Here is a 26429-nt window from a genome sequence, read left to right as displayed (position 1 = left end):
TAGTTTTGAGTTTTTCCATTTGAGCAAGTCTGGTGCCATTTTAAAATTCGTCTTCACGGACTGTTCTGTTTTTGACAGATTCTGCCTTTTGTTTCGCATTGCCTCTTTTGCTATGTTGGATGAATTTATTTGATCCATTAATGTCCAGTAGCTTTATGCAATGTCCAGAAGTATAAAGAATGATTGTGTCACCTCTGAATGTGTGAATTATTAATTGTGCACTAACCCTCTAATGAGTTTGCTTGAAGTTTGGTGTGAAGGAAGTTTTCAAGGGTCAAGAGAGGAGTATGATATACTATGATCAAGAGGAGTGAAAGCTCTAAGCTTGGGGATGCCCCGTGGTTCATCCCTGCATATTTTAAGAAGACTCAAGCGTCTAAGCTTGGGGATGCCCAAGGCATCCCCTTCTTCATCGACAACATCATCGGGTTCCTCCCACGAAACTATATTTTTATTCGGTCACATCTTGTGTTCTTTACTTGGAGCGTCGGTTTGTTTTTGTTTTTGTTTTTGTTTGAATAAAATGGATCCTAGCATTCACTTTGTGGGAGAGAGACACGCTCCACTGTTGCATATGAACAAATATGTCCTTAGGCTTTACTCATAATGTTCAAGGCGAAGTTTCTTCTTCGTTAAATTGTTATATGGTTGGAATTGGAAAATGCTACATGTAGTAATTCTAAAATGTCTTGGATAATGTGATACTTGGCAATTGTTGTGCTCATGTTTAAGCTCTTGCATCATATACTTTGCACCCATTAATGAAGAAATACATAGAGCTTGCTAAAATTTGATTTGCATATTTGGTCTCTCTAAGGTCTAGATAATATCTAGTATTGAGTTTTGAACAACAAGGAAGACGGTGTAGAGTCTTATAATGTTTACAATATGTCTTTTATGTGAGTTTTGCTGCACCGGTTCATCCTTGAGTTTGCTTCAAATAACCTTGCTAGCCTAAACCTTGTATCGAGAGGGAATACTTCTCATGCATCCAAAATCCTTGAGCCAACTACTATGCCATTTGTGTCCACCATACCTACCTACTACATGGTATTTTTCCGCCATTCCAAAGTAAATTGCTTGAGTGCTACCTTTAAAATTCCATCATTCACCTTTGCAATATATAGCTCATGGGACAAAATAGCCTTAAAAACTATCGTAGTATTGAATATGTACTTATGCACTTTATCTTTTATTAAGTTGCTTGTTGTGCGATAATCATGCTTCTGGGGAACGCCATCAACTATTGTTGAATATCATGTGAGTTGCTATGCATGTCCGTCTTGTCCGAAGGATCTATCACCTTAATGATTGGAGCATGCAAATTGTTAGAGAAGAACATTGGGCCGCTAACTAAAGCCATGAATCATGGTTGAAGTTTCAGTTTTGGACATATATCCTCAATCTCATATGAGAACAATAATTGTTGCTAAATGCTTATGCATTTAAGAGGAGTCCATTATCTGTTGTCCATGTTGTCCCGGTATGGATGTCTAAGTTGAGAATAATCAAAAGCGAGAAATCCAAAATGCGAGCTTTCTCCTTAGACCTTTGTACAGGCGGCATGGAGGTACCCCTTTGTGACACTTGGTTGAAACATGGCATTGCGAAGATCCGGTAGTCCAAGCTAAGTAGGACAAGGTGCGGGCACTATTAGTACACTATGCATGAGGCTTGCAACTTGTAAGATATAATTTACATAACTCATATGCTTTATTACTACCGTTGACAAAATTGTTTCATGTTTTCAAAATAAAAGCTCTAGCACAAATACAGACAATCGATGCTTTCCTCTTTGAAGGACCATTCTTTTACTTTTATTGTTGAGTCGGTTTACCTATCTTCCTCCACCTTAAGAAGCAAACACTTGTGTGAACTGTGCATTGATTCCTACATACTTGCATATTGCACTTGTTATATTACTTTATGTTGACAATATCCATGAGATATACATGTTATAAGTTGAAAGCAACCGCTGAAACTTAATCTTCCTTTGTGTTGCTTCAACACCTTTACTTTGATTTATTGCTTTATGAGTTAACTCTTATGCAAGACTTATTGATGCTTGTCTTGAAGTACTATTCATGAAAAGTCTTTGTCATATGATTCAGTTGTTTACTCATGTCATTACCATTGTTTTGATCGCTGCATTCATTACATATGTTTACAAATAGTATGATCAAGATTATGATGGCATGTCACTTCGAGAAATTATCTTTGTTATCGTTTTACACCTGCTCGGGACGAGCGAGAACTAAGCTTGGGGATGCTGATACGTCTCCAACGTATCGATAATTTCTTATGTTCCATGCTACTTTATTGATGATACCTACATGTTTTATGCACATTATATGTCGTATTTACGCATTTTACGGAACTAACCTATTAACAAGATGCCGAAGAGCCGATTCTTTGTTTTCTGCTGTTTTTGGTTTCAGAAATCCTAGTAACGAAATATTCTCGGAATTGGACGAAATCACCGCCCAGGGTCCTATTTTTGCACGAAGCTTCCAGAAGACCGGAGGGGAGTCGAAGTGGGGCCACGAGGTGGCCGGCATGACAGGGTGGCGCGGCCCGGGCCCCGGCCGCGCCACCCTGTCCCTGGGCCCTCGTGCCGCCTCTTGACCTGCCCTTTCGCCTACTTATAGCCTCCGTCGCGAAACCCCCGATGCCGAGAGCCACGATACGGAAAACCTTCCGGAGACGCCGCCGCCGCGAATCCCATCTCGGGGGATTCGGGAGATCGCCTCCGGCACCTGCCGGAGAGGGGATTCATCTCCCGGAGGACTCTTCATCGCCATGATCGCCTCCGGAGTGATGAGTGAGTAGCTCACCCCTGGACTATGGGTCCATAGCGGTAGCTAGATGGTCGTCTTCTCCTAATTGTGCTTCATTGTTGGATCTTGTGAGCTGCCTAACATGATCAAGATCATCTATCCGTAATACTATATGTTGTGTTTGTCGGGATCCGATGGATAGAGAATACTATGTTATGGTGATTATCAATCTATTGTTTATGTGTTGTTTATGATCTTGCATGCTCTCCGTTATTAGTAGAGGCTATGGCCAAGTTTTTACTCTTAACTCCAAGAGGGAGTATTTATGCTCGATAGTGGGTTCATGCCTTCATTGACACCTGGGACGGTGACAGAAAGTTCTAAGGTTGTGATGTGCTTGTTGCCACTAGGGATAAAACATTGATTCTATGTCTAAGGATGTAGTTGTCGATTACATTACGCACCATACTTAATGCAATTGTCCGTTGCTTTGCAACTTAATACTGAATGGGGTTCGGATGATAACCTGAAGGTGGACTTTTTAGGCATAGATGCAGTTGGATGGCGGTCTATGTACTTTGTCGTAATGCCCGGATTAAATCTCACTATATTTATCATATTATGTATATGCATTGTTATGCTCTTCTCTTTTTGTCAATTGCCCGACTGTAATTTGTTCACCCAACATGCTTTTATCTTATGGGAGAGACACCTCTAGTGAACTGTGGACCCCGGTCCTATTCTTTACATAGCATACAATCTACTGCAATACTTGTTTTACTGTTTTCTTGCAAACAATCATCTTCCACACAATACGGTTAATCCTTTGTTACAACAAGCCGGTGAGATTGACAACCTCACTGTTTCGTTGGGGCAAAGTACTTGGATTGTGTTGTGCAGGTTCCACGTTGGCGCCGGAATCCCTGTTGTTGCGCCGCATCACATTTCGCCACCATCAACCTTCAACGTGCTTCTTGGCTCCTACTGGTTCGATTAAACCTTGGTTTCATACTGAGGGAAACTTGCTTCTATACGCATCATACCTTCCACTTGGGGTTCCCAACGGACATGTGCATCTACGCGTATCATAGTTTCATGCTGATTTTTAATAAGAGCACACAGATCTTTAAAGACAGACAAAACATCACTCTTATACTTCAGGAGATAAAGCCACGTGTAACGACTAAAGCAATCTATAAAGGTTACGAACCATCTATGTCCAGAAACAGAAACAACTTCACAGGGTCCCCAAACATCGGAATGAATTACTTCAAACGGTCTCTTACTTTTCAGACCGATGCTTGGGTAGGATCCCCTGGTATGCTTAGCCAATTCACAAGCATCACATACCAGAGCATCCTTAGGACACAACTTAACCAAAGTAGGATAGACACGTGACATAGCTGCAAAAGAAAGATGACCTAGCCTACGGTGATTGATACGTCGCAAAGGTATCTATAATTTCTTATGTTCCATGCTACTTTTATTACAATACTTGAGTGTTTTACACATACTTTATAGCATTATTTTACATTTTCCGGCACTAACCTATTAACAAGATGCCGAAGTGCCGATTCTTGTTTTACTGCTGTTTTTGGTTTCAGAAATCCTAGTAAGGAAATATTCTTGGAATTGGACGAAATCAACGCCCAGGGTCCTATTTTTGCACGAAGCTTCCAGAAGACCGAAGAGGAGACGAAGTGGGGCCATGAGGTGGCGACACACCAGGGCGGCGCGGCCCAAGCCCTGGTCGCGCCGGCCTGTGGTGTGGGCCCCTCGTGCCGCCCTTTGACCTACCCTTCCGCCTACTTAAAGCCTCCGTCGCGAAACCCCCTGTACCGAGAGCCACGATACGAAAAACATTACTGAGAGGCCGGCCGCCGCCGCGAATCCCATCTCGGGGGATTCAGGAGATCGCCTCCGGCACCCTGCCGGAGAGGGGAATCATCACCGGAGGGGCTCTACATCATCATGCCCGCCTCCGGATTGATGCGTGAGTAGTTCATCCTTGGACTATGGGTCCATAGCAGTAGCTAGATGGTTGTCTTCTCCGCTTGTGCTTTCATTGTTATAGATCTTGTGAGCTGCCTAACATGATCAAGATCATCTATTTGTAATGCTACATGTTGTGTTTGGTGAGATCCGATGAATAGAGAATACTATGTTAAGTTGATTATCAATCTATCATATATGTGTTGTTTATGTTCTTGCATGCTCTCCGTTGCTAGTAGAGGCTCTGGCCAAGTTGATACTTGTAACTCCAAGAGAGAGTAATTATGCTCGATAGTGGGTTCATGCCTCCATTAAATGCGGGACGGTGATAGAAAGTTCTAAGGTTGTGGATGTGTTTGTTGCTACTAGGGATAAAACATTGATGCTTTGTCTAAGGATATTTGTGTTGATTACATTACGCACCATACTTAATGCAATTATCTGTTGTTCGCAACTTAATACCGGAAGGGGTTCGGATGATAACCTGAAGGTAGATTATTTAGGCATAGATGCATGCTGGATAGCGGTCTATGTACTTTGTCGTAATGCCCTGATTAAATCACATAGTAATCATCGTTGATATGTATTGAATCTTTATTTGTCAATTGCTCGCCTGTAATTTGTTCACCCAGCATGTTAGTTATCTTATTGGAGAGACACCACTAGTGAACTGTGGACCCCGGTCCATTCTTTTACATCTGAATACATTCTACTGCTTTTACTGTTCTTTGCAAACAAACACCATCTTCCACTCGATACGCTTAATCCTTTGTTTTCAGCAAGCCGGTGAGATTGACAACCTCACCGTTACGTTGGGGCAAAGTACTTTGATTGTGTTGTGCAGGTTCCACGTTGGCGCCGGTTTCACTGGTGTTGCGCCGCACTACATTCCTCCACCAACAACCTTCACGTGCTTCTTGGCTCCTACTGGTTCGATAACCTTGGTTTCTTACTGAGGGAAAACTTGCCGTTGTGCGCATCATACCTTCCTCTTGGGGTTCCCAACGGACGTGTACATCTACGCGCATCAGTGATGTAACACTAACTCTTGACATGGTGACAAGCAGGATGCGAGAGCCACTTCATCACTTCCATCATCAAGGTAGTAGAGCCTGTCATGCTCGGTCCCAGCCCCTAAGACCCTCCCTGTCTTTAGCTCCTGAAAAACACAACAAGTAGGATCAAACCACCCTCCACAATTAAGTGATTTTGCAATAGAGCTAAATGATAGGAGATTGACTGGGAATTTTGGAACGTGTAAAACTGGAGATAATGACAATGAATTTGTGCAACGGATGGATCCACGTCCAACTATTGGTGCCATGGAACCATCTGCCACACGAACCTTGTCTTTACCTGAACAAGGGGTATAAGAAGTAAACAGATCAGAGGCTCCTGTCATATGGTTTGTGGCTCCTATATCAATGATCCAGGGCCTTGATTGGGTTGTGCTAATGTTAGCGTGATTGAATTTTATACCTTGACTAGAATTGGCTATCAGACTAGAGTTTGCCTTAGGGGAACTCTGATGGGATGATGAGCCTTCTGAGAGTTTAAGCTTGGAAGTGAAATCTTCAAGAGCTCGAACATCTACCACTGGTGGCTCTCGTATAGATGCAATGTGGCCTGCTTGCTTCCTATTTGCTCCAGCTGAACAAATTTTCCCTTTTTCCCACCAAGATGGATAGCCATGTAGTTCGAAGCACGCCTCCTTTGTATGCCCACTCCTTTTGCAGTAATCACAAAATGATCTGCCCTTGTTTGATTTTCCAAATGGGCGAGGCGATCGACGAGATTGCATCATCAAGGCTGCACGATCATCTCCACACCTCATGTTATCCTCCTTCGGTTGAGCCAAGCGAGTTTCTTCCTCCAACACACTTGAAATGATCTCATCAAGACTGGGCCATTCGGGCTGAGAAAATATAAGTTGTCGCCTCAAATTGAATTCTTCATTTAATCCATCAAGGAATAGCTTGGCTACAAGTGACTCGAACCATTTGTGATGGACTGCTAAATCTTGCTTATCAACTGGTTGAAACGGATGAAAGTAATGCAAGTCTCTGTACAACCGTTTCACGTCTCCAACATACTCTGTCACTGATTTTGTACCTTGCTTCAAATGAGTAAGCTCATCCATGATACGGGTGGCCTGCATTTTATTTGACTTTCCAACAAACTGCTTCTCTAGTGCTACCCAGACTTCATGCACCGTTGGCATGATCTCTACCTGCTGCCTAACAATTGGTTCCATGCTTCCTAGCAGCCACACAAGTACCCTGTCATTGGTCTGCTTTGCCTGTGGATCACCACTCTTTTTATTTTCCTCATCTTCAGTAAGCAGGTCCTCATAACCATGAGAACTCAAGATTAATTGGGCATGACGTGCCCAACTGACATAATTGGCTGGACCGGACAATTTCACCGGATTCTGTTCAAGTGCATATTTTACTGTCTCCGGGTCTACTCTTGTTTGTTGTTCCTGTCTCTCTAATAGCTTACTGAAGATCTCATACATTTTGTCGATACTTGAGTCACCTGGCTTGTCCTTGTTCGTTTCTGGCATTATTTGCAGCTTCGAAATACTCCAAAGAACAAGTATACTCTGAAGTGCTAGTTTTACTCAGGAGCAAAGACTAATTAACAGTTACTTCTAGTCGCTCAAGAAAACTATTCACTCTTGGTGAATCACGACATGTCAAGGCAGCCTCACAGGACTTGTCTTTCGCGGCAACAAAACAAGCAGTAGTATTGGTGGCAATTTGATGTACTGGGTTGTCCCCAAATGCACACAGGCAGTAGAGCAAAGTATTATTAAATTCAGTCACAGAAGCAAACACGGCAGCTTGATGGCTTGGCAAGATTCTCGGGCAGCACGAATCACAATTAGGAGAAGCAACAATCAGTACTAATACCTCTTAATACTGATGACCAAATGCAGTAGATGCAACAGCCGTGGAAAGCAACACAGGACCAAGCTGAGCTTGATAACAGCAACACCAAGTCAGATGCAGTACTTCCTCCTCAGATCGGCAGATGTGGCGACGAGCAGGAAGAAGGCCAGGCGTCAGAGATCTCACAGACAGGATGAGCCACTCTCCCCCAAATTCAACAGTGGCGGCAACGACGGCGACACAGCACCGCCCCTCCAGCAAAAATTTGCTAAGGAACACAGACGAGATGCCTGAGAATCGGCCTGCTCTGATACCATGTAGAATCTCACTCAGAAATCATCTAACATTTTAGGGATTTGTGGTGGTTCAAGTACATCGTGAGAGGAGCTGAGAGAGAGAAGAGCCGAGGAGTTTTTTCTAGATTCCTCTGTATCCTTCTCCATCCATCCTCTCTAATATCATCTCCTTTTTACATTTTAGACCTTGAAGACATGTCTAATTACATCAGGCTACCAACAGTATCTCGGTTAATTTCCTGGTTCGGAGGGAAATTCTCACTACATCACGGTAAAGAATTTGGGGCAGCTCAAGGTGCCCCTAAATTTGAACAAAGTGCCCCTAAACATGTATTGGGTCACTTTTTCAAGTGTCACCTTTAATTGCGTCTCAGAAAGTATTTAGGGTAGTACATAGGGGCGCTTCTTAGAGTGCCCCAAAAGCCAATTAGAGGCGCTTTTCAAAGAGCCCCAAATTTAATTGGAGGCACTTTGAGAAGCACCACAAAATTTAATTAGTGGAACTTTAAAAAATGCCCCTATATAACAACCTTTTAGTGGCACACTGAAAAAATTCCCTTGTATAACAACAGATGAAATACAAACAGGAATACATGCACACAATCCAATTTACCATAAATGTAGGGAGCGGCCATCAAGTTCTGTCACTATTCTACAATTTTGTTACAGCGCAGCAAGTTCTACAATTTGTTACAGCACAACAAGTTCTGGCACTATGTATAAACAGTAAGATCTGTCACTTTGTAAACACCAAGTCTGTTACAACACAGCTAGCTCTGTTACATCACAATTGTTCTCTCAATTTCAGTTATTACAGTATGTTCCGTGGACACCACTTACCTGTAACCGAACCACAACATTTTAACAGGGTAGCACTATAATATAATTTAGATTTTCAGCCTAATTGTGTCTCTGCAAAATAATCAATGGAATGCATCAATGATCTGACGCCATAACTTCAACATAGAAATGAAGTGTCGAATGCTAAAAGGGGAAAACAATGACAAGCGTGCAGAATAAATACTCACAAGGATGGTAGATCATCATCAACAATGGATTTGCTTAGAACCCTCTCACGTTCTTGGATATTCTGTGTCAATTCACTAGTCGTCGCCTCCTTTCCTTTAAGTATGGCAGTGCTCTGGTAGTAAGACCAGTCTACAAAGAGCTGATATTTTAGTATTTTAACACTAGCACAACTTATGATACACTAGGTAGAAGTTCAGTAAATATCCTTGGCACAACACCAGTAACAAGATACACACCATAGCCTGGCAGAAGGCCTAAGATAGACTGTTGTTGTTATCCATGACTTGCATGATTTCATCATATGAAACTATGCGTGAAAGTACGACTCCCTCCGCCAGAAACTCAATTCGGCTCCCGGGTGCGTATGATCCCTCTAACATAAAAACATATTTCCAAGTGTTAAAAAAATTTGACAAAAAATTTTACATGTACATCTCCATAATATATGTGTATTCGTCAAGTTTCACGAAAAAATGATATCTTTTGTAGTCTAAGCGAAAAAGAGAAACTTTATCTTGTGACAAGTCTTTTTTTCATCACCAAATTTTGTCTTTTTTACACACGTCACATGACATGTCGATTTTTCATGAAACGACTTTGTGAGCGCGTAGCACATGAAGATGTACGTGCGAATTTTTTTCTTCAGTTTTTTGGACATTTTAAAATGTGTCTAACATGTATTTCAAAATAAAGGGAGCATACGCTCCCATGTGCCGAAACATCACCCTCCGCTCCCTATTAATACAGTTTGATTTGACAACTATTATATGTGTAACAGAAGGTACATACTATATCAATGATCACCAGAAATTAGGTGAGTTTTTGTTAAATTACCATGACCATATCACCAGTAGCTTCAAGCAATCACTGAATAATGGGAACGGCAGCTAGATTACCACAAACATGAAGCTCATCTGAACAAACACTACAGGAAACAGGGTGCTGATGGCCGGAAGCCGTCGGCATAGGCTATTTTGACCGTTAGCATAGGCTATGCCGACAGCCCCCATCGGCACCTCGCCGATGGTAGCCGTTGGCATAGAGGTTAACGGTTGTTTGTCAGTTTTTCCCAAAAAAATCATTTTTTTCTTATTTTTTGAAATGTTTAACAATTTAATATCTAAGCATGTTTAATATCAAATTGAATTAGTACTTATTAATAGTCAAACTTTTCAATCGGTCACTCATCCTTAAACTGCTCACATTTCAGCATGCTTAACTTTTTCGTTCCATCCTGATAAGCTTCCTGCATAAAAGTTATACTTTGCTGACAATATATATTATCCTATCAATCCTATATATTAACCCTTGGGCCATGACATCACACTTCTTTATTATTTAAATTCCATTTTTTTTGACTAAACAACAATGAATAAGTAATAATAATCTTGAAATTGAAAACCTGAAAAGCTCCTATTTCCTTTTTAATTTTGAAAACGTGAGAGGGTTCTAAGCTTCTATTTCCTTTTTAATCTTGAAATCGAAAACCTGAGAAGCTCATATTTTCTTTTTTCCTATACCATTGTTTCTGTCTGCGCAACATGGGCCACTTGAGGTTGCTCTTGTCTATGGTGGAAGGGAAAATATCTAGTGATACCATCCCTTACATGATACCATGATACCACTTCATAAAATTTGAATTCTAAGTGTCAAAAAATTTAGAAAAAAAATTGTGGCTGTTGACAAGATGTGTGTTTACATTCTCTAGATTTTTCACAACCAAAATTAAAATACACCAAGAGAAACAAAAAAGACAAATTGTATGTGAATAGTGGCATTTTGTGTTTTTGTCTTTATGTGACACTATTCATGTTTGATTTCTCATTTTTATTTCTCTTAGGGTATTTTGAATTTAGTTATGAAAGTTACAGGGGCACGTAGAGACGCATCTTGTGAACACCCAAAATTTTGGTTTTAAATTTTTTGACATTTAAAATTTCAATTCTAAAGAGTGGTATCATGGTATCATGTAAGGGGTGGTATCACTAGACTATGGTGGAAGCAGCGTAGGCCTTGCACTCGTTGGATGTGGAGTGTCCGTCGGCGCCTGGGGACAAGCAAACAACTCCAACGCAGGGCGGCAAGACGGGGCGATCTGGCTTTCGCAGCCAAGTGGAAGCAGAGGGCTAAAACTTCTATCAAGTTGTTCACCTACTAGGGGCTTAAACTTGATGGGGGTGGCCGACCTACCTCTACTATAAATGAATAGATGTTGCACTGCGCATTTTTCGAACAAAGAAGATAGAGGGGGGCACCCCCCCCCCTCCCCGGCAACCCCTAATCATCTGCAAAAGAGAAATCATGTTAAACTCGTAATTTGGAGAAAATTTCATACAACATAGACGATAACGCGGAATAAACAAATGAAAATGATGCAGCTCTTAAACCTTTTTTTCTATGTCTAGCACCTCAAACGATAAAAAAAAAGTAGCTCAAAACTTGGAATTCCCTATATAAAAAGGATTAAAATCTGATAATACCATTTCTACTGATTAGGGTTTCGGGTTTCAGGGCATGTATTATTTTGGATATGATACATTAGATTTCCCTATAAATCTCAAAGCTCACATAGTGGCAGCCAATGTGAGTTTCAGCCCAAGTTGGTGGCAGCTCACTAGGGAGTAACAAGAAGTGGAAAGTTTAGTCTCACATGGAAATTTAGGAGGAAATCATGAAAATTGTGCCTAATTATCCAACAATACACGTCAACATTATGTTCCCGCGGATTATCTTAACCTTTGGCATAGAATGGTAGTATGGTACAGCCCCTAGTCATCTGCGAAATCATGTCGAGCTTGTAATTTGGAGAAAATTTCACACGATGTAGACGACGAAGTGGAATAAACCAAGGGAGTGAAAATGAAGCGGTTGGGAGAAGAAACTGATGGTCGATGCTCTGTGCAGACTGCGGCGGCCACAACCTGCGAGACATCAAGCGCGAGCAATGAGGCCGGCCATCAGGTAAAATTTCTATAGCCAGGAACCGAACCGCTCTCCTCTTCGTCCTCCCTCTCCGCCCCCACCCTCTTTTGCCCGTTGACTCGAGGAGACCGGGCCGAACCCGACCCTTCTCCAGCGGCGTTGCCCGCCGGAGATGGGGAGGGGGACACACCGGTGATGTAGATAGGGCTAGGTTTACAGTTGTCGGCGGGATGCCGAGGTCTTGGAGTCAAGCTCCAGATCTTCTGGGCAAGATCTGGTGCTGATGGTGGTGCCGGCGGCGCGGCAAGGAACTCCGGTGGTCGGAGATGGCGGCGCTCGACCATCCCCCATGGATCTCCGTCAATAAGCCCAAGGTCTGCTCTCTATCCTTTGTCTCCATCTTTTCTCTGTTCGTCCTCCTCCCACCGGCTGGCCATGGTGGTGAGGGGTGGGGAAGACGGATTGAGGATGGTGGAGCGCTAGAGAAGAGCAGGGGCTCTTTTTCCCTGGTGTCTTGGTGCAGCATCGCTGAATGGCCGAGGAGCTGTGATGTCAAGCCCCTACGGTTGGGGATGGAATCATATGCTCCTCTTGCCAAGCCCCTTGGCAATAAGCACTGGTGGTTGCAAAGTTTCGCCCTCAACATCCTCGACATCGACCTAGTAGGCCGTGGCGGCAAGGAGGAAGATGAAGACGGCGACGACGGTGTTGTCTTTGGTGGCCATACTGTGATGAGTTCTTGTTGCTCCAATCATCTGTGCATGCCTTCTCCCACCAGTGGCAGGAGTGTCGTGATTGAGGGCGGGCTAGTCGACATCGAAGGAGCTGGCGAGAGTTCATTTGTTTGGGGCTTCCGAAGTTTGGAAGCAATTTCGGCGAGCTTCATCTCGACGGTTGTGTGCCGTTTGTTAACGCCGGTGAGCTCCGACATTCTATCAACCTCCATCATAGGCCTACTTCCAGGTCAGCGGCCGTGCCCAACGTCGACATTGCAGCATGTGGTTTCGTCCCCGCGGCAGTGCTTGACGGCGGTGCAGCTGACCTCTGGCTCGGCAGAGGAGATAGGGAGGGACCCGATTGCTTTTTACATCTTTCAGCGAGGTCTCCTCCACATATATTGGGAACTCGTGTTTTATTCTATCTTTTTTGGGGTCCTCTGTAATAATGTACACCTCCACTGTTTGGATATTAATATAAGTTTTCGGGCCCATCGGGGCTCCTCTTGTTCAAAAAAAATTAGGTAAATTTCTTACGATTTCTATCGGTGCGTGCGGCGCCCTGCGTGACACGGCCAATCGAGGCAAATGTTCACCTAGGGCGCGTTTGGTTGCCTGCATCCCCCTTGGCTCGCATCGGCCCAGCTTTTTTCGGCCCGTTTGGTTACCCCGAGGTCGCGTTCTTGCACGAATCGCTTCTCAAAGCACCCTCGGGCCAGGCCCTGGAGGAACGCTCGGTTCGGCCATTTCTAGCGAGCCACCCCCGTTTCCGCATAAGTGGAGAACGTGGCGTCCTTGCAGAGCCACCATGGGAGATGGCGGGAGCTCGTGCGGGACTGCGAATTCTCGGCGGGCTGAATTCGGTCACCGCGGTTGAATTTTCGCCACCGTATATAGGGGCGGCTCTCTCACCGGCAACTCCAAATCTCCCATTTCCCCCCATTTCAAGCTCATCCACCATCCCCGATCTAGCGTCATGGCCGGCTCTACCTCACCCACATGGTCGGCGAGGCTTGCGGCGGCAACGGTGGCTGTGGCGGCGGCTACTAGCCGCGGAGGATGGTCGTCTTCTTCGTCTGCGTCGATGACTTCGGCTGTGGTAAGCTTATGCATACCTTATCCTTAGATCTAGATATTTTGGGTACACAACCGTGGTCTGAACGAATCCATTGTAGGACATTCCTTCGTCGCCGGTGGAGGTTGTGGAGGTTTTCCAGGTTCCATCTGACTCTACGACGGGGACGGTGGTGCTGCCTGCATCTTCCACTGGGACGGTGGTGCTGCCTGCATCTTCGCCAGGGTCCCCTGCTCCCCCCTACGTCGGTGTTGCGTGTGGCTCCTTTGACTGTAAGGCCAAGCTTACCTACCTCGTTGTTCATTGATGTGGTACTGGTAGTTCATAGATCTGCTAGTGCTTAAGGATGTCCATGTGGTAGTTCATAGATCTGCTAGTGCTTAAGGATGTTCATGTGATAGTTCATTGATCTGCTAGTGCTTAAGGATGTCCATGTGGTAGTTTATTGATCTGCTACTGTTTGTCATGTAGGCGATCATACCTTTGGGCTCCCCTGATCTGTCTGCGCCAACTGTGAATTCTCAGCCATCTCTGATAGCAAGCAAACCAACCATGGTTTGGAAACCTAAGCTATCCGAGTTTGTGCTGAACCGGTTGGTTCAGCTCGTCTGTAGCGGCGTCTGCTTCAACATGGGCTTCAAGGAGCAGCAGATGAAGAAGGTAGCCGCGGATGTTCTTGCATTCGCCGGCGTACATGTCACCACTCTTCAGTTGTACAACCACATCAGAAACTGGAGGACGCAGTGGAGCGTCATCATGAAGATTAAATCCGATCGCATTCTGGACTGGAGCAAAGATGGCTGCTGCTTTTACGGCGGTGATGAAGGGGCGGCGGACGAGTACATCCAGGTACGAACCCTCATTGAGTTCCTGCATTGATCTGAAAGTATATATATGTCAATGTCATCCGCACTAAGAGGTGTTCCTTGTGGATTGAAGCGGTACCCGAAGCACCGTCAGTACGTCGGCATCCCGATCACCAACTATGCTCAGATGAAGACGATCTTCACTCCCCATTTCGTCTGCAAGGCGCAGCTGTTCCAGCCTAACTTGTTGGTCAGGGCTATCGACTTCATTGCAGACAATGAAGCCGAGTATGCCGTCTACCGTAAGCTGCAGCCACCGAACAGGAGAACCTGGCTCAGGACCTGGCTCCGCAACTAGTTTCCTGCCTAGTGCTTCTGTTTCCTTCTCATGATCCGCTGATTTTGGGAGGTGATCTTGTATCCCTCCATTAGCTAGGACTTGCTACAACCTGATTTCCGGTTTGTAATGATGAACTTCTTCAAGGTGGTATATACTAACCCCTCGTGACGAACCTGTGATGCATCACGAAATAGTTGCTTCGTTCGTGATGCATCGCCCACTAAGTACAAGTTGTTGTGTATTACCAGCATCTTTTCTGATGAACTGAATGTCATGTGTGTTGTTATTCAGTACTGGGTAACCTGACCATTCTAAGTGAAGGGGTTACCACAACACTGAGCTATCTGCAACCAAACAGGCTGTGGGCTGCACGAGCAGGGAAGAATGGGCTGGAAACGGACAACCAAACCAAAAATGGCCCATGGCTCGTTCGCGACGCGCAATAGCTCCCATCTCATTGGCGCAGTCACGTAGAATTTCGATCCAGGCAACCAAACGCGCATTTGAAGGCAGCCCGTCAGACAACTAAAATCAGGACCCAGCCTACGGTTATGGGTTTGGCATCTAAACAGAATTGTCTCTTCCGTGTGCCTTAAACAACCCACACGCCTCTGCATATTCTACTAGTTTGACAGTTCAGACGCCATCATTCACCGGTGATATGATATGCTATACCATCACTGTCAGACACCGGACTCTGATTTGTTTTGTGCTCCCCTCCAAGGAAGAAGAATTCAGGTGTACAAGACATTTCAAGGATTCCAAGTCGGCTCGTATATTGTAATTTGCAAAGGAAAAATTGTGGTCAAATAAGATACCTTACGGAGGATCTTGGATCGATACGGGGTGTCAAGTGTTATTCCACCTAAATTTCGTTTATAGTATAGTTTAGCTTTCTAGGGTAAATTTTGAGATGGTAGCAGTAAGTTTCAACTCTCCCGTACGAAACCCAGAAAAAACAAAAGCACGACCAGGAAACCAAAAATCAATTTGTTATGAACCTTTTTTTTCTCTTCTGGTTTATCGGTTTGAAAGAAATAACATGCTGAGAAACAGATTTGTCTGTTGCTACAAAAAGAGAAATTGAAAAATCCTCGGCCATCTATTAAATCTTCCTAATCACTTTTATGGATACTGCTGCGGCAGGACAATTTTTTTTTCAGGTTTCACGTTTTCTAGGATGAACATGGAGATAACATGACAGACTAGACGACTGAGGGGTCAGCGCCACACAATGACCAAATAGCACATTTGTGGCAACTTTCTAACCTGAATTCCACGAATATCAATTTCGTGACAAAAACGCTCATTTTCGACAAGTTCGTGTATTAAACCGGGGTTTTTCTCATATAGTAAAAGAACAAGAGATAGATCTGCTATGGAACCACTTGATGCATTGTGAACATATGATTTCTTGATACATTCCCAATTATTTACAGTGGATTAATTTTCCAATGATAAAAAAATAACTACTTCAACAATGTGTTTTGTAGTACACCACTATTTAGACAACTAAGAAGGGTACAAGTTAAAGTCTTATGTTGCAGAAACCTCTATTATGATATTTAAGATTGTTAAAATTGACACATATATAAAGATACTATATATGCTTCTACCCAACAAAATTCATTTATCAACTTAAAAATAGATTTTCTTAAACCCAAATATATTTTTAAATACCACAAATAAACAGACAAAATATTTCATTTTTTCGGATGTATATTTCGAATTTCATAACCATTCTGGATAATATTATTTCGGTACCATTACAGATTATTAAGTACAATATAAAACACATGAGTTAAAACTTTATGTTAAATTTATATCAATGAAAAGAGACACAAATTTGTTAGAAACACTTATACAAAGTAAAATGGTTTAGTATAAATAACTTTCATGTCCAAGGAGTTACTTTTTGAGAAACATATTACCTATTATTTTATGAGACTTACAGCCCAATTGTTTCATTTTTTAAAATATTGGACACACGTATCTCATGAACCATTAATGTTGTAATCCTTCAATACAGAAGTATGCATAAAACAAGAATATGAAAATTACATGTCTATAATATTGAACTGGATTTGTATTGTTGTATTAAAAATATGGGGACTACTCCAAACTAAACCGAAAATGTAAATAAGTAAGATCCTTTAAGTAATTGAACATCGTTAAGGATTTTCTTGATGTGTGAAATTTGCATTTAAAATTGCCATATGACATTAACTGGGATATAATATCAAATTCACAGGATACTAGAAAAAGCAGTGTGAAAGTTTGAATATAATCATTTTTTTTCTAAATAATAAAAATGTAATCTGACACAAGTAGCCATAACAATGAAAGGAGAAATAGAACAGGTGGTTTCAAGAAATTGAAGTAGAGGATTGTATTTATGTCTCACTTTTTGATAAAGGAAATATAAATTAAGTATTGTGTTTCCATAGCCCCTCCCCCTCAATCTTAAAAGGGTAATGTGGTCTTGTGCCCATTAATTAGTCAGGAACGAGGTCTCCATCCCTTCTGCTGCCAGAGCGGCTGGCAGGGGAGGAGATCGGCCCTCGTGCGGACAGAGATATGGGATGGGAGCGGTGGTCGCCTTGCACCTCGCGAGGAGCACGCACTAGTAAGGAAAAATCTTATTGCTGGCGTGTGGATTTGAGCTACCAGTCGTGGGTTCTGGTCCGCAACTGGTATCTCGCCAGTGGTATCCATTAGTAGTCGCTAGTGGTAAAATAGGTGGTTGCAGCGATGGATGTAAGTTGACGTGTAAACCAAAAACCCCGAAGTTAATTTGCATCTTCCCTTATTACGATGCACTTTCTCTTCCTTGTTTACGGCCGGGCGTTATGGATAAAAAAGTTCTCAGCCCCATATATTATCGAGAAGTTTAAGGGTTAATCTGACATATGGGTCCTACTAGAGATGCACCATATGTAACTCACTCGTCAGCCACATTTGACAGGCATCTCCAGCGGCTAGAAGCATACGGACCAAAAGCGTCCGTTTGCGACTGCATGGACAAAAAAGGCACCCACGGCTAGATGCACAGTGACTGACATGTTCGCGCAGATGAATTCCGGGACCAAATTTGCTCCAAGAAGCGTGTCCGCGCGTCCGTTTTAGCCTGAGTGACCCCTCTCTCTTCTTCTTTAAGCAGGATAGACCCATGTGCTGGCCAATGCTGACTTCACAAAACGTATGTTTTTTCTCTCTCATCCCTAATTAATGATTAATGCATGGCAGGGTTCTTACGGTTAAAAAATACATCTCTCCGTTGAAAAAGGATCAGACACATACGGACATGTGATCAATTTTCATGTCCACGTCAAACGCAAACCGACACAAATCGTATCCAAAATACGTCGAGCCACTCGAGATGCTCTCACCGACATAGACTCCATGGCACGGTAGCACCAACTTTCTACTCTCCCAACCAAACCAAAAAATAAAAGCACGAGTCGAGAACGAAAATTGCTTGGTCCTCGACCTTTTTCCTCTTCTGGTTTATCGATTTGAAAGACACAGCAAATAGAGTAAAGTTTGAAAAGGCCCCCGCCATCCACCGAATCTTTTGAGTCTTTTCCCATGGCTACTCCATGCGACAGGACAAACTATTTTCAGGTTTGAGGTTTCCGAGAGCTAGGGGAAGTATGTACGGAGACGGGACAGGCAAGACGACTTGCTGCTCACCAGTTTGATGTTTTGCGGGAATTCGGTGACACGTCTGCACTAGTACGCAGCGATAGTGGTGTTAGATTGTATAATCGGTTTCACCAATCCATCAAATCATAGTGTGTTTCTTGTGCTCTGAATCATTGATGGCTTGGGCTCAGCCATCTTTTGATTTTCAGAAATCATCCTGCGGAGAAGAGTAGACACAACCTGAAAGAAAACAAAACGAAACGAAACCCCTTTGACATGATAAACTGCCTCGGCTTTTCTCAACCAACCTTGACGCTATACGCGGTCGATGAAATAACACTAGACTAGTTGTATACTTCCGTTCCATTATCGGGATACTACCAAATTTTATCGTGTAAATTATCACCTCCGTTTCGAAATATAAGCCCTTTTAGCAAGCTAAGTTACCGACCCGGACGTTTGGAACTTGGGTCGGCAGCATTCCGTTACTGAAAAGTTCAAAAAATGTTATTAAAAAATTTCAAAAAAATGTGAAGTAAATTTTTGCATGTACATATTATGTTGATACTTACTCGTGTAAGTTTTCACGAAAAAATACCATTGTGTGTGGCCTGCATAAAAATGATAAAATGTCCAAATGAGAATAGTGAACAGAAATTTGTACTATTCACATGAATAGGAATTTGCATTTTGTCATTTTTGTGTAGGTGGTATTTTTCCGTGAAAACACACACGAGTAAGTATCAACATAGTATATACATGCAAAATTTTACTTCACATTTTTTTGAAACTTTTAAATAGCATTATTTTGAACTTTACGTAAACGGGTGCGCGCGTACCCAGGTTCCATTCACCATTTCCGGCTAAGTTACTCCGTATTAAAAATGGTTTTATTCGACTTCGCTGCTGATGGGACTTGCGGGCAAAGATCATGCAGGTATCCATCCAGCTGAAAGAGTGAATCTCTGGCGCCAGGCGATCGCATGTGAGAAGCTTTCAGAAAGTGTTCGCCTAGGTTCAGTAGCTTCCACCATGTTTTCCTGGTTTTTTGGTTTCTTTTCTAAGTTTTGTAAGGCTTATGCGATGAATGGACGAGCTCACAAAATCTCGTTAAAACTTGTGAACTTGGTTGCATTTTAATGGAACCTGGGGGTTCCACCCCTTTTCTCTAATAAAAAAAATGGTTTTATTCTGAAACAGAAAAAGGGCTCATCTTTTAGAACGAAGGTAGTACTAATGATGAGCGATCACGTGTAGAAGTTGTTTGTGGGTTGCCTACTGGCTACTGCTATGCTACTGCACTTCTTTTTTTCAGAAAGAGATGCTACTTTCTCCAATCTATAATAAATATAAGAAATACATTTTAATTTGGACAGAGATTTGGTGCACATGGGCACCAGTGATCTCGTTTAAAAAAAATCATATTTTTGAGTTTTTAAAAATTATAGAAAAAAATCCACACATAGTCAATGATGTATCCCACAAATGTGCAAAAAGTCAATTTCAAATACTTAATATCTTGAGCTACACAAAAATGACAAAATTGTAGATCTGAGTAGTCATTTTCAAATCTCAAAAACATATCAGATTTTGTTATTTTTCTCTAGCTCAAAATAAAAAGAATTTCGGATTGGGATTTTGCATGATTGTGGGATGTATCAATGGCATTCATCAGAATTATTTTCATGATTTTTATAACTTGTAAAAATATTTTTAATTTTTTTTAACATAGCGAGAGCACTGGAGCTCGGGAGCTAAAAGCATTTTTCGTTTTAATTTATAGATTAAACTGAATTACCGATACCTATTATGGATCGGAGAGTACTTCTTTACGGCTATACTAGTCCCCTTTGACTGCTACGAGCTGAGAACGTGAGCGTGTTGACCACGCTGTCTGAGCCTCTGCGCTGCTCCTATACAGCTATACTCTGACGAGTCTGACTACTATGGGCACAAGACCATGGTTAGTACTAAGCTAGCTAGTCTGAATAACAAGCTCAGAGCGTACAAGTGTGTTGACGAAGGCAGAATATTGCAGAGTCAGCCAGCCTGTCTCCTGGTGTGCTGCCTTCAGACACGTTTTGCCGCCTAAAATATATTCCGCGATTCTTCTAAGGGCATCTCCAACCGGGCGACCCAAACGGACACGCTGGGCCGTCCGTTTTGGCCGTTTGGGTGGCCGCGCGAACACGCGGACAGCGGCCCGCGTCCGCGTGTCCGTTTGGGTCGCATGCGGCGCCCAACGCGGCGACCCAAAGAGACGCCACATGGTTCGTCTTCCTTGCGCGGCGCTGCGCCATGGCAGGCCTCGACGGGACAGCCATGGCGGGCGGTGGAACGCGAGGAAAAGTTCCCGCGCGCATCAAGTTTTCCGCGCGCGCGAAAACGCCATTGGCGCGGGCTCGCGCCCAAGTTTCCCGCCAGGCCGCCGGCTATAAAAGACGGCGGCGGTCTCACACAGACCGCATCACCTTCCTCTCCCCCTCCACCTTCTCCGGCGCCATGCCTCGCACCCTGCAGACCACGTGGGCCAAGCTTTCCCTCGCCGCCTGATGCGCGTAGATGTACACGTCCGTTGGAAACCCCAAGAGGAAGGTATGATGCGCACAGCGGCAAGTTTTCCCTCAGTAAGAAACCAAGGTTATCGAACCAGTAGGAGCCAAGAAGCACGTGAAGGTTGTTAGTGGAGGAATGTAGTGCGGCGCAACACCAGTGAAACCGGCGCCAACGTGGAACCTGCACAACACAATCAAAGTACTTTGCCCCAACGTAACAGTGAGGTTGTCAATCTCACCGGCTTGCTGAAAACAAATGATTAAGCGTATCGAGTGGAAGATGGTGTTTGTTTGCAAAGAACAGTAAAAGCAGTAGAATGTATTCAGATGTAAAAGAATGGACCGGGGTCCACAGTTCACTAGTGGTGTCTCTCCAATAAGATAACTAACATGCTGGGTGAACAAATTACAGGCGAGCAATTGACAAATAAAGATTCAATACATATCAACGATGATTACTATGTGATTTAATCAGGGCATTACGACAAAGTACATAGACCACTATCCAGCATGCATCTATGCCTAAATAATCCACCTTCAGGTTATCATCCGAACCCCTTCCAAGTATTAAGTTGCGAACAACGGATAATTGCATTAAGTATGGTGCGTAATGTAATCAACACAAATATCCTTAGACAAAGCATTAATGTTTTATCCCTAGTAGCAACAAGACATCCACAACCTTAGAACTTTCCATCACTCGTCCCAGATTTAATGGAGGCATGAACCCACTATCGAGCATAATTACTCCCTCTTGGAGTTACAAGTATCAACTTGGCCGAGCCTCTACTAGCAACGGAGAGCATGCAAGAACATAAACAACACATATATGATAGATTGATAATCAACTTAACATAGTATTCTCTATTCATCGGATCTCACCAAACACAACATGTAGCATTACAAATAGATGATCTTGATCATGTTAGGCAGCTCACAAGATCTATAACAATGAAAGCACAAGCGGAGAAGACAACCATCTAGCTACTGCTATGAACCCATAGTCCAAGGATGAACTACTCACGCATCAATCCGGAGGCGGGCATGATGATGTAGAGCCCCTCCGGTGATGATTCCCCTCTCCGGCAGGATGCCGGAGGCGATCTCCCTGAATCCCCGAGATGGGATTCGCGACGGCGGCGTCTCCGGAAGGTTTTCCGTATCGTGGCTCTCGGTACAGGGGGTTTCGCGACGGAGGCTTTAAGTAGGCGGAAGGGTAGGTCAAAGGGCGTCACGGGGCGCCGACACAACAGGGCCGCGCGGCCCAGGCCCAGGCCGCGCCGCCCTGGTGTCTGGCCACCTCGTGGCCCCACTTCGTCTCCCTTTCGGTCTTCCGGAAGCTTCGTGCAAAAATAGGCCCCCGGGCGTTGATTTCGTCCAATTCCGAGAATATTTCCTTACTAGGATTTCTGAAACCAAAAACAGCAGAAAACAGCAACTGGCGCTTCGGCATCTTGTTAATAGGTTAGTGCCGGAAAATGTATAATAATGTTGTAAAGTATGTGTAAAACACTCAAGTATTGTAATAAAAGTAGCATGGAACATAAGAAATTATAGATACGTTTGCGACGTATCAAGCATCCCCAAGCTTAGTTCCTACTCGTCCTCGAGTAGGTAAACGATAACACAAATAATTTCTGAAGTGACATGCTACCAACATAGTCTTGATCAACATTATTGTAAAGCATATGAGATGAATGGAGTGATCTGAACAAAAGATTGCTAACAAAGATAATGACTAAGCAATGAATCATATAGAAAAACTTTTCATGAATAGTACTTTCAAGACAAGTATCAATAAGACTTGCATAAGAGATAACTCATAAGCAATAAATTCATAGTAGAATGCATTGAAGCAACACAAAGGATGATTAAGTTTCAGCAATTGCTTTCAACTTGTAACATGTATATCTCATGGATATTTGTCAACATAGAGTAATATAACAGGTGCAATAAGTAAACATGTAAGAATCAATGCACACAGTTAACACAAGTGTTTGCTTCTAAGATAGAAGGGAATGGGTAAACTGACTCAACAATAAAGTAAAAGAATGGCCCTTCGCAGAGGGAAGCATTGATTACTATTTTTGTGCTAGAGCTTTTGTTTTGAAAACATAGAAACAATTTTGTCAACGGTAGTAATAATTTATATGTGCTATGCATAATACTTCCTACAAGTTGCATGTCTCATGCATAGAGTACCAATAGTGCTCGCACCTTGTCCTACTATCTCGGAAAACACGGATTCTCATCGCATAACATATGCTTCAACCAAGTGTCACAAAGGGGTACCTCTATGCCGCCTGTACAAGTGTCTAAGGAGAAAGCACGCATTGGATTTCTCGCTTTTGATTATTCTCAACTTAGACATCCATACCGGGACAACATAGACAACAGATAATGGACTCCTCTTTTTAATGCTTAAGCATTCAACAATAGTTAATATTCTCATAAGAGATTGAGGTTGTATGTCCAAACTGAAACTTCCACCATGATACATGGCTTTAGTTAGCGGCCCAATGTTCTTCTCTAACATATGCATACTCAAACCATTTGATCATGAAATGCACTACTTCAGACAAGACGAACATGCATAGCATCTCACATGATATCCAACAAAGATAAAGTTGCTGGCGTCCCCAGAAAACATGGTTGCCGCTCAACAAGCAACTTATAAGAATTAAGACACATAACTACATATTCATCACCACAATAGTTTTTAAGCTATTTGTCCCATGAGCTATATATTGTAAAGGTAGAGGAATGAAATTTAAAGGTAGCTCTCAAGTAATTTACTTTGGAATGGCAGGAAATACCACATAGTAGGTAGATATGGTGGACACAAATGGCATGGAGTTTGGCTCAAGGTGTTTGGATGCACAAGAAGCATTTCCTCTCAGTACAAGGTTTGGGCTAGCAAGGTTGTTTGAAGCAAACACAAGTATGAACAGGTACAGCAAAACTCACACAAGAACATATTGCAAGTATTATAAAGCTCTACACTGTCTTCCTTGTTGTTCAAACACTTTACCCGAAAATATCTAGACTTAGAGAGAACAATCATGCAAGACAAATTAAACAAGCTCTACAGTAGTTCTCCATTAATAGATTAAACTACATGATGCAAGAGCTTAAACATGATCTATGAGAGCTCAAACAATTGCCAAATTTACCAAACAATATGCAGCATTTTGCAATTCCAACCAAATAGCAATCTAACGAAGCAATAAGCTTTCGCCATGAACATTAAAGCACAATTAAGAACACAAGTGTTCCATAAGAAAAAGCGGAGCGTAATATCTCCAATATAAGAAAAATGGCGAGATCCAACTTTATTCAAAACAAAACAAAAATAAAAACAAACCAACGCTCCAAGTAAAGAACATAAGAATGTGACGGAATAAAAATATAGTTTCACTAGAAGTGACCTGATAATGTTGTCGATGAAGAAGGGGATGCCTTGGGCATCCCCAAGCTTAGATGCTTGAGTCTTCTTAAAATATGCAGGGATGAACCACCGGGGCATCCCCAAGCTTAGACCTTTCACTCTTCTTGATCATAGTATATCATCCTCTTCTCTTGACCCTTGAAAACTTCCTTCACACAAACTTCAAGCAAACTCATGAGAGGGTTAGTGCATAACCACAAATTCACATATTCAGAGGTGACACAATCATTTTTAACACTTCTGGACATTGCACAAAGCTTCTGAAAGTTAATGGAACAAATAAACTCATTCAACATAGCAAAAGCGGCAATGCGAAATAAAAGACAGAATCTGTCAAAAACAGAACAGTCCGTAAAGATGCATCTGGACTAGGCACTTAACTTGCTCAAATGGAAAAACTCAAAACTAATGAAAGTTGCGTACATATCTGAGGATCACGCTCGTAAATTTGCAGATTTTTGCGAATTTTTTACAGAGACTTATGCCAGAATTCGTGACAGACAGCAATGATGTTTCTGCGAAGCGATCCCAAATATAACATCAACTTTAGCATAGAAACTTTACTTGGCACAAAAACATGATAAGGAGAGGTTGCTACAGTAGTAAACAACTTCCAAGACTCAACAAAACGAAAATTGCTGTAGTAAAATAAACACATGGGTTATCTCCCAAGAAGTGCTTTTCTTTAACGCCTTTCAGCTAGGCGGTGAAAGTGCAAATCAAGTAACATCAAGAGATGAAGCATCAACATCATAGCTTGTTCTAATAATAGAATCAAAAGGCAAATTCATTCTCTTTCTAGGGAAGTGTTCCATACCTTTCTTGAGAGGAAATTGATATCTAATATTACCTTCCTTCATATCAATAACAGCACCAACGGTTCGAAGAAAAGGTCTTCCCAACACAATAGGACAAGATGCATTGCATTCGATATCCAAGACAACAAAATCAACAGGGACAAGGTTATTGTTAATCGTAATGCGCACATTATCAATCCTCCCCAAAGGTTTCTTTTTAACATTATCGGCAAGATTAACATCCAAATAACAATTCTTCAATGGTGGCAAGTCAAGCATATCATAAATCTTTTTAGGCATAACAGAAATACTTGCACCAAGATCACATAAAGCATTACATTCAAAGTCATTGAATTTCATTTTAATGATGGGCTCCCAACCATCTTCTAACTTCCTAGGAATAGAAGCTTCAAGTTTTAATTTCTCTTCCCTAGCTTTAATGAGAGCATTTGTAATATGTTTTGTAAAGGCTAAATTTATAGCACTAGCATTGGGACTTCTAGCAAGTGTTTGTAAGAACTTTATAACTTCAGTAATATGACAATCATCAAAATCTAAACCATTATGTTCTACAGCAATGGAATCATTGTCACCAATATTTTGAAAAATTTCAGCAGTTTTATCACAAACAGCGAGTTTCCAGCAGTTTCAGACAATTTTGTACGCTTTGCACTAGGAGTAGAAACATTGCCAACACCAATTATTTTACCATTGATAGTAGGAGGTGCAGCAACATGTGAAGAATTAACATTACTAGTGGTGGTAATAGTCCATACTTTATCTACATTATTTTCTTTAGCAAGTTTTTCTTTTTCTTCTCTATCCCACCTAGCATGCAATTCAGCCAACAATCTAATATTATCATTAATTCTAACTTGGATGGCATTTGTTTTAGCAAACCTAGCATCTTCAACTTTCTCAGGCATAACTTTCAATTTTAAAAGATCAACATCAAGAGCAAGACTATCAACCTTAGAAGCAAGAATATCAATTTTACCAAGCTTTTCTTCAACAGTTTTATTGAAAGCAGTTTGTGTACTAATAAATTCTTTAAGCATCACTTCAAGACCAGAGGGTACACTCTTATTATTGTTGTAAGAATTACCATAAGAATTACCATAACCATTACCATTATTA

General features: G+C 42.3%; 1 protein-coding gene across 1 annotated transcript; it reads right to left on the bottom strand.

Moving 5' to 3' along the window:
- Nucleotides 1-5813: 5813 nt before the first annotated feature.
- LOC124675826 lies at nt 5814-8137 on the bottom strand. The gene is made up of 2 exons (XM_047211899.1): nt 6249-8137; nt 5814-5928 (listed from the first exon to the last, which is right to left on the bottom strand). Exons 1-2 carry the CDS (start codon nt 7333-7335, stop codon nt 5885-5887), a joined length of 1131 nt encoding a protein of 376 aa, XP_047067855.1. The 5' UTR covers nt 7336-8137; the 3' UTR covers nt 5814-5884.
- Between the last annotated feature and the right edge of the window lie 18292 nt (nt 8138-26429).

This window comes from Lolium rigidum, chromosome 7, assembly GCF_022539505.1.
Source record: "Lolium rigidum isolate FL_2022 chromosome 7, APGP_CSIRO_Lrig_0.1, whole genome shotgun sequence".
Lineage (NCBI taxonomy): Eukaryota > Viridiplantae > Streptophyta > Magnoliopsida > Poales > Poaceae > Lolium > Lolium rigidum.
Note: the sequence above shows the minus strand (reverse complement) of the source record. Positions and strands in the feature narration are given on the sequence as shown.